The sequence below is a fragment of the Rhinolophus hipposideros genome (genome assembly GCF_964194185.1).
Source record: "Rhinolophus hipposideros genome assembly, chromosome: 16".
Lineage (NCBI taxonomy): Eukaryota > Metazoa > Chordata > Mammalia > Chiroptera > Rhinolophidae > Rhinolophus > Rhinolophus hipposideros.
In genome coordinates, this window is record NC_138062.1 from 28,990,695 (window position 1) to 29,004,093 (window position 13,399).

Here is a 13,399-nt window from a genome sequence, read left to right on the forward strand (position 1 = left end):
CAATTGTATTCTGATTTTTCTTAAAGGTCTCTGATGTGAAATTTTACCAAAAGAAATACACAAATAATTCAATATACATCTAACTGATTCACACATAATTAGTCAAAGTACTAAGACACATGGGAGTATCACTGCTGATATCCACCAACTTCAGACTCGTAGGTACACCTCTACAAAGGACAGGGGGACGCATGGAATATGGGGCTTTGGTAGAAATGTAAAGTAAACAAACAAAAAAGCCAGCTCTGTAAAACAAACCTTCTTGAGAGTGAGTTTCCTTAAAAACCTTTCCAAAACCACCCAAAATGCTTACTCAAAGTTAAAATTATGCCCACTAGTTCCCTAGTTCCCTCTGTCCTTATCTTCCTCTCCCTGCTTAATCACTGTTAACTCTACTGAATGCAGAGACTATAAACTTCAATAAACGAAAATCAATGACCTAAGTATGAAGAGACGCAGGGCCCCAGAAGCTGGGTCATTTAATTCCTTAAAGGGGGATTGCTGGAAATACTACTACTACTCTAAGGAGTTTGGAGGCGATAAACACACACTATCTCTATTTTCCTTTGTTTCAAGATAAATTTAGTTCCTACCTAGAAAAATCCTTTGCTTAACGGCACCTCAGAAGGTTTCCTGATACAAACTCAGATGTTGACATTCACAGAGGTAAAGTTCCAGAGTCTGTGTCAGAGTAAACCAGTGAACCAAGAAAATCTGCCCCGGAATGCAGATCAACCGAACTATTCTTAGCATGCCCAGGAATGTTTCCAGGGTTGACAGTTTACGCACCAGAACAGGTCTTGGATTTAGGGCTATTCCAGCTCACATCAAATCTTGAATAGCCCCTGAAAAGTAAAATGTAATCACTTTCAACGACAATCTCAAGACTACTGAAGAATGTCAAAATGGGTAACGGATGTCTAAGTATCTGTAGACACTGGTTTGTTTTAGTAGTATTCCAGGAGACAGTCAACCTGAATGAAATGAAATACCCAAGTCATAATACCTGGGGTGTAAATTGGAAATTTCTCTTCCATTTAATTTTTTTTTTTTTAATGTCAGGTAAAAGGCTATGGTAAATTGACCTTCATGGTACATCTGAATATATAACCTTTTATATGTAGGTATTTCTGCCTCACACCTGACATGTTAAACACTTACAGAAGGCAACTCCGTAACAGGTGCAGCTATCCTCATCTCCCTTGATAGAGTCTGGAGATCTTTAGGCTTTAAGGACAACTGAAATAATCCAGCTGGGGATAACAGTACTCATTTCTTATTGTGAAGAACTGTCCAGTGGAGGTAAGTTCTAGACAGGCAGAGTGCTATCAATTAGGAAGCCAACAAACAGTTACTGAACACCTACTATGTGCCAGGTCCTGTGCTAGGTACTGGTGATATAGCAGTAAACAAAACAGATCACTGTCCTCATGAGGCTGATAGTCTAGGTCTTAGGAAGGTAGGCAGCACCCCATCCAGAAGCCCTCAGCAGTGGAAACTGCCAACCTGAGGTCAGGGGGTACCATGCTTTGTCTACCTTACTGACATATTTGCGATCAGAAGACAGGCCACTGTGCTGGGACGGGGGCAGATAAATGACTAAAATTCCTCAGGTTTCCAGTGGCTCTTGGTTTGCGGAGTGTGGACTTTAGAGAGGGTAGACAGGAAAGCATTTCCACTGGAGTCATGAATTAGTCCCTTTATAATGGGGTACGCTGAAGTAGGAGGCACCCTTCAGTGGGTGTGTGCACAGGTCTGGGGATAGAAAAGGTCAGTAAACTAAGTCTAGGAATAACTTAAGTTAGTCTCTGTGTATTATTTTTCCTATTAAGTGCTCAATGCTGTATATCTTATTGGAAATCAGTCAACTCTTCTAAAAATTGGCAGCCTAAACTCTGTCACTATAGGGATTTAAATTAAGGGTCTGGGTCCACACTCGGAGAAAAGAGGTCCAGAGAGGTCTTCAGCCATAGCCAGAGGTAAGAAAGAAGTGAACTGAAGCTACGAGTAGCAGCCTAGAAGAAGAGAAACTGATTTAGAACTAGAACTGGCTGGGGAGCCAGCAACAACCAGAGCACATCTATCATATTTAGTTTCTCTTAGCTTTAGTTTTCTCATCTGAAAAATGGGCATAATATCAGTAATTATTCCACAGGGTTGTTTTAAATTTATTAGTGGAGATAAGCACTTAACAGTATTTGCCATATAGTTAAGTGATCAATAAATGTTCATTGATACTATCATGAAAGCAACAGAATCTGTCGGGGACAGCATTTGGTCTGGGTGTTAGGAGCTGTGGAGAACATATCCTGCTCTACAGGTATATTAGGCTCTAGGAGAGAGACATCACAAGGGTCACAGTGAGTGGTGGAAATTGAAGACAGAAAAAGCAACCTGAGTCTGAGAGTTTTACAAGGGAGAAAAACAAAGTACCAGGAGTCCATGCATTCCTAAAAAATCCTGAGTGGTAGAAAAACCGATATAGTCTGCTAAGGCAGTTAGAAAAAAGAATGCAACTAAAATGAAGGGTTTTTTTCACCATTCATTTGCTTTGTTGTTTTTTTGGACTGGGTTTTGCAAACTGCAAAATAGATTATCTTGGAAGGAGGCTAAGCAAGTATTATTATTTTTTAAATTTCCATAAATTATTTTGGAAAGAGGCGGCAGGGGCTGGATCAAGACTGGGTTAAATACATGAGTGAATTGAGAAGACAAAGGGAACCCAGTCTATGTTTTCTTTAAAGGTGGATCTGATCAAATGCTCTATTTATTCCATCCACACAGAAGCCTGTGTCTCTTTTCTTCAGTACCTCTTGTGAAGTCGTCACGCACTCACTCAAGAAGAGTGGTCTGAATGTGTCAGTGCAGTGGTCTCAGTACGTACTGTAAGGAGACACACTGGAGGCCTTCACAGGCCTGAGATCTAACCCTAAGACATCACTCCCAGTTTATACGGTAATTATAAATGAAGGAGCTGGCAGCCAGCTATTTACCATTGAACATTCATAAATGAAATACAAAGCACAAGTTCTAGTTTTAATCGTAAGAGTTAGGTGGTTGGCCATGTCTAAGAGAGTAAACAATGATCCACAGAAAGTTGAACCAAAATTGTTACTTACCAAATATCTTCAGGCCAGCCATACTTTATTAGATCCTCATCTACAGGGAGATATAAGAGAACAAAGAATAGGTAAAACAACAACAACAACAACAAAAACCTGTCAAATGAAGACATGCCAGAGTTTATAAATAGTCAGGAAGGGGAGAAATATCAATCCTTTCCACAACTTTTTCTCTCCCTTAATGGAGAAAAGAGCAATTCAGAGAGGCGTTGATGCTTGAAAATTCTGTAAAAATAGTTCTTACAATTGGAAAATGATAATCGTTATAATTTTTTATAATTTTTATAATACAATCTAAAGTTCAAAGACATGTCTATTTGAAAGTAAAACTAACATATCAGAGCAGCTGAGAAGTTAGATGTCTTAGAAAAATGATTCACTGTAATAATATTTATATATCAAAATGTTTTGCTCAATCTTTAAAACCAATGAATTGCATTTTACTTCTTAAAAACCAACAACCACCAATTAAAATTGTAGGAAATTAGGGAATAAAACAAACACCAGAAGTATAAAAAAGAAAATAAAAAATCATCTAAAATTCTGTCACATGTGAAAATAAAAAAAAAAAATAGCTAAATGTTAAAAGTAACTGTCTCGGAGGGGGGCATAGTGGGGAGGTGGGGGCGGGATACATGAGTATTAGAAAGGATGGGGTATTATAAGCTTTCTGTTACTATTTGAAATGTTAAACTATGTATGTTAGGTAAAAATAAGATTTAAAAAATTTCTTTGGAAACAATGGCTACTTATACTATCATATGGATAAACTTTTCTATTGTTGACATTTGGGTTGTTTCAAATTATAAATGCTTCAATAAATATTTTTAAAATAAATGTGTCCATGTTCCTCTTTATTTCCTTAAGGTCTATTTCTAAAAGGTTGAGTATTCAAAATTTATGCACATTTTTAAGGCTAATAATATAATTGTGTATCACCACAGAAAGGTTATACCATTTATATTTCTAATAGTCATATGAATAATTAGTAACTAATTGTGCCTATTACAGAATAATTATTTAAAATATTAGACAAAAGTTAAAAATTGTAAGGGAAACAAAATGATTCATATATGACTTAAAATGTGCCCAAGAAAGTATAATCTATCTAACTTGAGTGGGGTATTTACTTTCCCAAAACCAAGAAGTTGATAATCCTTAAATGAGGGTACACTTAGCAACTGTAGACACCATGAGTTTTCTGAAGGGCTTTCTACTAGCTTAAGTAGGCAGCTGAGCTAATAGCCAACAGGTAATCAGAAAAAGTAGAGAGAAATATAAAAACCTCTTTCTCAGTCAGGCAATGTTTGGATCCCTAGTGACATCTGCTGGGTAATAAAAAGAATACACCTGAAAGCTTTTTAGTGAAAGTAAATAATTCAATTTAAATTTCATTTATATTCCACCCAGCCCTTAGTCTGAAGTCCTCAAGGCTATTACAGACAGCCTGTGTTAGGAGCATTAGAGAACCGTCTGCTTTAATAATGTTATACTTTTCTTACAAAGCAGAGTAGGAAAGCTGATGCCTCCAAATGACTCCAAGAGTTTTCCTGGGGAAAAAGTGTTCTATACGTAGATTTTTTTTTTCTACATATATCTTAATGACAGCGCAACACTACTCCTGGGGACTCTAGGCAGAATCTAAATTTACATATGTAGATGTAATCCTAGATTTACCTTTGTAGATATAAATTCCTACAGGGGACACTTAAAGAATTCCACAATCTAGCATATCCAAACCCACTTCTATAGAAAGCCTTCTCGGCTCTCCCTAATCACATTTCTTCTCTCAGCCCCCTCTATTTCTGTAGCTATTAATATTAATATATTTTGCCAATATTTTTGTAACAGACATTTACTCTTTAGAGCATTTTGAGGTGCACAGCAAAATTTATCCACACTTGTTTTTGTGTGTGCCTCCACTGAACACTGTGAAAGCACAGACTCAATCTTCCCCTTTGGACACTCACAGCGGCTAGCACATAGGCCCACACAGACAGACCCAACACACTAAACTAAAATGGAAGGAAAAGAGACATGGCAGGAGAGTCACTGGCACAGCTGCCTTAGGTCAGCACCATTGGGAACCCATCAGCGTGAACCAGTATCAAGGCAGCTCTTCACTGTAAGAAATATATAAAGCCCCTTCCCCAGAGCTGCACAGGGCAAAACCTGCACAACACATTGCAGCTTGCTCTAGGCACTTCTCAGTAACCTTAGTCTTGGGCGTGCACCCTTCATTGGTACAAAGAAAAGGAGATTTGGTCCGGTTTGGATCCATCTAAGGGCTCTTGCAACTGTGCCTTCCTGCTCAGTGTAATACAGGACGGTAGTAGCATCCTTTCCTCAGCTGCATTCATCAGGAGGGGGCGATGAGAAAAACACAAATCACCTATGGCAATTTATAGGTTACTAGGAGAAATAAAATTCAAGTGTTAATGCAAACAGCTTCTCCATTAAGTCACACCCAGAGCCAATGTCATAAATTCATTATAAGGAAAAACTGTTTTAAAATGAGTTCCTTTATTCTGTTGTTTTTGTTTTTTTCTGTTGCCTAGGATGTGATAGTCTTGCTTATACTGATTTTGCTTTATAGCAACCAGTCTTGTAGCAAGGTAATAACTGGTTTATACAGATCTGATTTATATTTATGTAACTATTATACTTCACATTATGATGTCACATGTTACATTTTATATATAAGAACATAATATGCTAACTATATAACTGTTATATATACTAACTATATACTAACTATATTACTATATATACTAACTATATTATACATCACATTATGATGTCACATATATGTTACATTTTATATATAAGAACATAATATACTAACTATATAACTATCCACTGCTCTTGGACATCTTTTAATTTTTGGCCTTATTTATTTCATCAATGTCAAATGTCTCATACCAGAGAATGTTATACTTGCCTTTTAAAGGATCAAGTTTAAACTGTTGTCAGTTTCAAACTGCATCTAGAACACTCATGGTTTTAGAAAAAAAAAAAAGCAATACCGGGAGGTTAAAGAAAAGTGACTAGTGAATTAGCCAGCTCTCAGACTACTGAGGCAGAGTCATCCAGCGCTGGCGTGCTCCCAGAGAAGGGAGGAGGGGTGGCTTTGGGGAACTAAAGAAGCTCCAGTGATGGTAACTACTACTTTACTACTTAATGAGTGCCCACGATGGCCCAGGCACTTTACTCAGGCGCTTTCATTAACCTTCACAACCCTGCAAGGTAGATATCATCCCATGATTCTCTTCTTACAGCTAAGAAATCTGAGGTTCAAAGAGGTTAGGTAACTATAGCTAGTTTGCTAAAGAGCTGGGATTTTTAACCCAGATTGGCCTGATGTAAGAGCTGTCTTTTCCAAAACATTACATTACCCCGTGAGAAGATCAGCTGTGTTTTCCAAGCTTCAAAAAGAGTAACTCTGTCATTTTCTCCAAGTGCCCTTGTTGCAGGTCTTTCCTCCCTCACCTCAGTGTTCCCCAGACTAAGGGTGGGTGCTGTCAACTCACTGCTCTCTTGATTAAGAAAGCTAAAATTCACTGTCATCCCCCTTTCCACTCGTGCAGTCAAAAAAGTTTACCCCCTCAAGCAATGTTTTTCTTTTAAACTTCAGGTCAAATTCATTAGTGGGTCAAAAATTAATTTAGCAGGTTGAGACTAACTTTTTAAAAATGAAATAAAACAGAAAAGAAAATAGAGGGCATAACAAATAATATATAGTTTTTTGGTAAATTTTTGTTTTAGTTATATGAATGTGTACGGTATGAAATAATGTATTTCATTCTGAAAAGAGTGGTCAACAAAATTAGATAAAAACTGTTAACATTTATTTCATGACTTAAAAAGAGCCATCTTTAGCCTCAGAAAAAACAATAGGTATGTTGTTTCCACTAATCTTAAAAGTGGTAAAAATGTACAGAAAATGATCTTTTCAAAGTCCAAGTTGCAGCTTATTTTTGTTTGATCTAGGTTAACCCTCACTCATATCACCCTGAATCAAATGATATCACAAAACTCTTTATAAAGTTACTAATGAGCAACAGGCAATCAAATTAGCTCAAATATTATTTGCTAAACTAAATTCTAGGAAAGTTAATCCTCTGGAGTTCTTTATAATGGGTTACTTAGTAGTTAGTCGAAAACTAACACCCAACAAACCAAGGGGGAAACAGGCAATTAATACTTACCAGCTGGAAATTTCAAAATCAAATGCTTTTGAAAACTTACTTTCATATTTATCTTTTCCCATGTAAATAGTGTAAGCAGCTGAGTTAACTAAGACAAAACAAAAACAAAAAGTAGTTAGATAACTTTATCATCAACGAAACCATTTCATAGGAAAAACAAGTGACAAATGCTTAGATTGGGGCTTGGCAACACATGGCCGTCGGCCAAATCCAGCTGTTTTTGGACAGCCCTAAAACTAAGAATAATTTTTACATTTTTAACAGGTTGGAAAAAGCAAAACAAATAATCTATACTGCATGTGGCTCACAAAGTCTAAAATATTTACTATCTGGCCCAAACAGGAAATGTTTACTGACCCTTTAAAAACTGCTCTTGTCCTACTTTCTCAGGGATATATATAGTTTAACGCAATTCCAGTTCAGTCCTCTAGTTTTTGACTTCTTCAAAAGAAGTTTTTAAAAACCTTCACCATCACCACCTAAAAATAGGTGTCTATATTTAGCCAAGTTTTATATTTCATAATTTTATTTAGTATTAGTTATATTGCAGGTGTGCTGCAAATTATAATTGGGCTGCCTATCCCATTCGGGGAAACATGGCCCTCAAATGTTTTCTAAATCAGTGACTCTGAACCCTGATTACATATTAGAATCACCTAATTATGCGCAGCTCCACCTAAGACAAACCAAACACAAATCTCTGGGAGGTGGGCATTGGTGTGTATTTTTTTTAAAGATCTCCAAGTGATTGTAAGGTGAAGTCAGCGTTAGGAACCATACCCTAAATCAGACTAAATATTCTGGGTATGGCTGACCTAAGGAATGACATTTGCTTACTGAGCTAGTATGTTTCCATGTGGGCATCCTCCACCTGAAGTCAAACAAAAAGTTAAGTTTCCTAATTGAAATTCTAACTGGGTACTGGGTTTCCCAGCTAGTCCACAAAAACTTCTTTGGCCCTCATTTGGATGTAAACTCACGAACAATCACTGAGCCCGCAGTCTACAAAGGCTGACAGATAGGTGTCAGGTTGGGTTGGACAGTCTGTTGGCTGTCGCTCCAGAGTACAGAACTACCACAGGTGACCTCTGAAGGCTAGTGAGAAGCACTCTTTCATCTACATTCTTAAATTCACGACTGACCGTACTTTTAGTAAGGAGAAGCTCCTTATCAATTATGGTTGCTGTAGGGAGGGAAAACTGCGAACTACAGTCCATAATCACTTAAAAGTAGTTGAGAAATGACTTGAAAGGAGAGAACGTTGGACTAGTTGACAGAAATACTTATCTGTAATTGAGCATTGTATTAGCTTGATAAAGGCCTTAGCACAGCACATAACAAATGCCAGAAGTACAGGAATAAAAGTAAAACGTGCTTCAGATTCTCTCTGCACAACCTGTTAATAGTGTGTATGTGTATATAATGTCACCACTAGGAGTATATCTTACCAATTAACCACTCCATCAAGCAATGATGTTCTTTTTACAACCTAAACACTAATTAAGACTGGTTAATCAATCACATTACAGAACATCCACAAAGTACCATGCACCCATTAAAAAGAAAAGGATAGGTAAAGAAATTAAATAGCAGGATAGTATTTTTATGAATCTATATACAGTGAGATTCAATTTGTAAAAAAATAAATGAATATATAATTGTGTATGCATATATACATGTTTACATATACATTTCTAATATATGCTCCCATTTTCTTTACATGTATGGAAGGATATACATACGTTAACAATAGTCACATTAAGTAGCTTGCTTACGAAATAGTTTTTGTAATCAGAAATTTTTTAAATGATTAAAATAAAATTGTCTCTGTGCAGGCCAAGCTATCTAAATTATAGCCAAGAGAATGACAAGCGATTTGAATGGTTGATCTATAAAATGAGGTAAGAACATAACTTCTACAAACCCAAACTGAGGGCATTCTACAAAATAATTCAACTAACAGTGTTATGAAAGACAAAGACTGAGCAATTACTCCAGAGTAGAAGAGGCCAAAGAGTAATGAATGACAAGTGAATGCAATGATTTGTAATTTTCCTTTGTTGTAAATACATTAGAACAGTGGTGAAAACTGAGTAAAAGCTGATTAGATAATTGTATTTTGCAATATTAATTTCCTAGTTTCAAAAATGAAAAATATCTTTTAATAAGAATACCCTTGGTTTCAGGAAAATAATAAATATTTATGTGTAAATTGCAACTTACTAACAGTTCAGGGGAAAATACTGTGCATGACTGTGTGTGTGTGTGTAGAAAGAGACAGAGAGAGATGAAGAAAGAAAAAAAGGGGGGAAAAGAGATAAGGTAAATGTAACATGTTAGAATATGTGGAGTCTGGGAGAAGGATAAAAGGAAATTTTTACTATTATTGTAACTTTTCTGAAAGACCAAAATTATGCCAAAACAGAAAATTAAAAATAAAGAGCATGAATTGCTGAGCAAGAAGTCTGAATTAAGCTCCTGTCCATGTTAAAGGGATAAAGGAAAAAAAATTTTAAATATTCTAGTAGTTTTGTTATTCTCACTCAAATAAGATGGTTGATTAGTATAGGAACTAGTCATCTTGAAGATACCTGATTCAGGTGTCGCAACCAACCGAACTTTAGAGGTGCTGTAATTTCATAATTTACAGAACATCTATCTTAAGATAGATGCTATTAAAAGTACAAGTGGCCTTAATGAGCCTAGTGCAGGTATTTTGTGGGTCCATAAATCACATGGTCTTGAACTTGACACTGGAAATACAATAAGGCTAATGTTTCATTATTTCACTATAAGAAAGCACAAAAGAATAAAATTGAACAGATTTTAGTCAGAGATACTAATCTTAAAACAAAAGGAAAAGTAAAAAATTTCCTATTGAGATGTTCTTCCCATTTTTAAAAAAAAGTTTTTATGCAGTAACGGTTGAAAAGCTTGGCTAGCTATACGAAGTCATTTCCTGAAGATACTGTATGTTCAAGTTGTTCTGTATTGGAATAAGCAGTTCTACTATTTTACTGGAAAAGTTATCATTTTTCCATTAACTTTGCAATTTTTAAAGATTTGCTGCACAAGGGCAGTTTTATTAAACTTAGAAGTTAAATATTTTTCCAAAAGGAAGCAGTTCTGATGTTATAACGGAAGTCAATGAGAAAAACACGATCCATAAATCTGTGGAAGCACTGTATCTATTAAGGACACCTGTGTATGCATGACTAGGTCTCAAAGAATTTAGAATAGATTTCAGGCGAATAAAGCAGCTTGCATAAAATACATTTCGTACTTATCTACCCTGCCTGAAATTTTTATTCCATTTTGGGCATGTATGGGTATCTATGTTGTGGGAGACTTGTATGAAAGAGATGCTCAACTTATGACAGAGAGAGCAGAACAGAGGAAGGATTGAAAACGCTATCAGGGGCTTATAATGCTATTTCAGGCCGGTATGAATTTTTTTCCTAATAATTTAAATAATATGGGTAAGACAAACCAAATCCATTGAGGCAGAGAAATAGCACATGGTACACGTGGAAGTGTAATCTGAGAAAAACGATGCGAGGTGACAGCGTGGAGGAGGACGCGAGGGGGCGTGTGAATCACAACCTCTGTGGGCCTCAATGTTCTCATCTCTGAAGAGAGAGCACTACCTCATTCAATCCCACACAAACAACACGGAGCTCGTTTCACTTAAACCTCGACTCGAACAAGCAAACAGAGATAGTAATTTAACAGTGTGCTATGAGTACGTCAAAACATACCATTCATTCATTCAACAAGCATGCACTGAGTAACAATATGGTGAGCCAGGCACTGCGCTAAGGACACAAGGACATCCCGTCCCTGCCCTCAAAGGGCTTCCACTCTCGCTCAAGCGGACCGCGTTTAAGACCATTCGGTAAGCGCTACGTCACAGGTACAAAGGGTGTTACGAGGGTCCCGGAAGAGGTGACCTAAGCAACCTCTGGGTCAGAGCTGGGTCGGAAAGAGGCATTTGGAAAAGATAAGGCAGAGCTGTCCTTAAGGGTGCAGCAGTTAACGGGGGGTTGATTCTAGCGAAAGGAGCAACGTCAGCAGAGAAACGGGATTTCAGACACAGCATTTCCTGGGAAGTAAAAGCACCTTCTCCTGGACTGCCAGCGACAAATCAGAAACCTTGTATGTCACTTTTCAAGATCTGGGCCATCAATTCTGCCCAGTGAGCGGCTATACCGTCATTCCAGGGCCTCTCAATTGCGTTCTGTTGCGTCCCAGGCCCGAGAACCCTTTCCTGTAAGGACAAGGCGCACTTCCTGTAAGGCAGAACTGCTGGCAAGTGTCTTTTCTTTCTCAAAGTGGACAATTAGTAGGACTGAGCCAGAATAAAGGCCGGAGGTGGCGGGGCTTCAAACGGGAGCGTGAAGAAGCCCACCAACTCCCGATTCCACGTAACGACGGAAGGTCTCTCGGACTAAGGGAAGGGAACAGCTCCCAGATGCAAACAACGCAGGCGGGCGGCCCCTCTACGTCCTTCAGGCCCTGACTAGGGCGCGCTCGGAGTCTACAAGAACGAACACCCACCGCCGAGGAGCTTTAGAACAAGGTCAGGCTCCGCGGCGGCCTGGGGGGGGGCCCGGCTTCGGTGACACCCTAACAAGAAGGGACACCGAGGGTCGTGGCGCCCACTCACCGCTGCTGCTGGTGAAGTAGAACACCATGATCCCGGCGGCAGCGCAGTGACTCCAGCGTGGAGCAGCAGCAACCAACTGTCGAAGTTCGGCTCCTAAAGGCGCAGAGGATGCCGGTTCCCCGGAACTCTCACGCACTTCCGGTGGACGTTGGGTCGCGTCATAACGTGGGCCCGTCGGCGCCATCTTTAATCTTGGCGAGTTGTATGTTGGCGGACGAGGGTGTTTCAAGGCAAAGAGGAAGGTGCCAAGACCGCTGGTGGGAAAACGTAGCGGGGGAACGCCATCTTCTTAGGAGAAAAATGCCATTGGCTGACTGTATTTTCAGAAATCCCACCCATTGGGCGGTCAAGTCTTGCGGCTTCTCTATTGGTTTTCTCTGCTTGCCCTGAGAGCAGAAACAACATGCCTTTTTCACAGCGAGGTGTTCACTGCGTGAATTTCGGTACTTGAAACTTCATAGGAGCTTATTACATTTTGAATGAACCCCAATTCCTCCGCGCTTTTCATTCTAGTTCCACCACGTGGAAGGCACACATTTGGGAACGTTCTGTGCTTCATTCACCTCATCTGCAAAATTAAGACGAATAGAGCCGCTAATTCATAGATTATTCTACTAAGGTTAAGTAAATAGGTATAAAGGATTTAGAACATAGCACTCAAGTGAGCTGTTGGTGGTATTCGCCGAAAGCAATATGCCTCTGGGATTTGGGCTCATACTGTTGTACGTTTAAATCTAAGATCTGCCGTCTGTTACCCGTGAGATCGGGCAGATCCCAACGCTGTGAACCTCAGAGATCCTCCCGCTGTACGGTGGTGATAATCTTAGTCCTGTAAAGCTCGCACTGCACTCAGCTCTGACCTGTTTCCCTTAGGTCATTCTGACCGTGCATCACTTCAATTTATTTAGAACTGAAAATGTGCCAGAGAGGGTACCAAGAGCTGGTGACCCAAAGATAGTAACAGTCGGTAACAACCAGTGAGTGCTTTAGGAACCTCCCCGCTCCGCATGCAAGAACCTAGCTGGGTCCTAGGAACAGTAATTGTTTCCAAGCCCTCAGTTTTATTCTCTGCAAAATGGGAAGGATACTACTTATCGCATAGATTGTGGTGAGAAGTAAATGAACTAAAACACGTAAAGCATGTAAGAAAGCCCAGTACGTACCGGATATTAGCACCACGATTTAATCTTTAAAAATAAAAATAAAAATTAGCTAGAAACCTAACGTATAAAAAAGTTTAACGCTAAAGCTTCAAACGTGAAATATAACTGCCTCGAGAATCTCCAGTAGGCTATTTTACAAAAATATCTTAACGCCAAGTGACCCCGGAACGTTCAAGAAGCTTTATTCTACCCAAAACTACACTTCCCAGAATGCACCTAAACGAGGCCTGGGGCATGGAG

At 38.7% G+C, this 13,399-nt stretch overlaps 1 protein-coding gene across 4 annotated transcripts in view; it reads right to left on the minus strand.

Moving 5' to 3' along the window:
• The window catches only part of CCDC25 (coiled-coil domain containing 25), a 38,723-nt gene extending 25,356 nt beyond the window's left edge, over positions 1 to 13,367 (minus strand). For 2 of the 4 annotated variants that reach the window (XM_081075534.1, XM_081075533.1), the window contains exons 1-4: positions 13,160 to 13,367; positions 11,997 to 12,564; positions 7,371 to 7,418; positions 3,120 to 3,159 (exon numbers count right to left, since the gene is read on the minus strand). In XM_081075534.1, the coding sequence (XP_080931660.1) occupies positions 3,120 to 3,159; positions 7,371 to 7,418; positions 11,997 to 12,180 (272 nt within the window). In that variant the 5' untranslated portion in view covers positions 12,181 to 12,564; positions 13,160 to 13,367. Of the gene's footprint in view, positions 1 to 3,119; positions 3,160 to 7,370; positions 7,419 to 11,996; positions 12,565 to 13,159 lie in introns of those variants that run through there. The other 2 variants (XM_081075536.1, XM_081075535.1) reach the window with 2 other exon arrangements.
• Between the last annotated feature and the right edge of the window lie 32 nt (positions 13,368 to 13,399).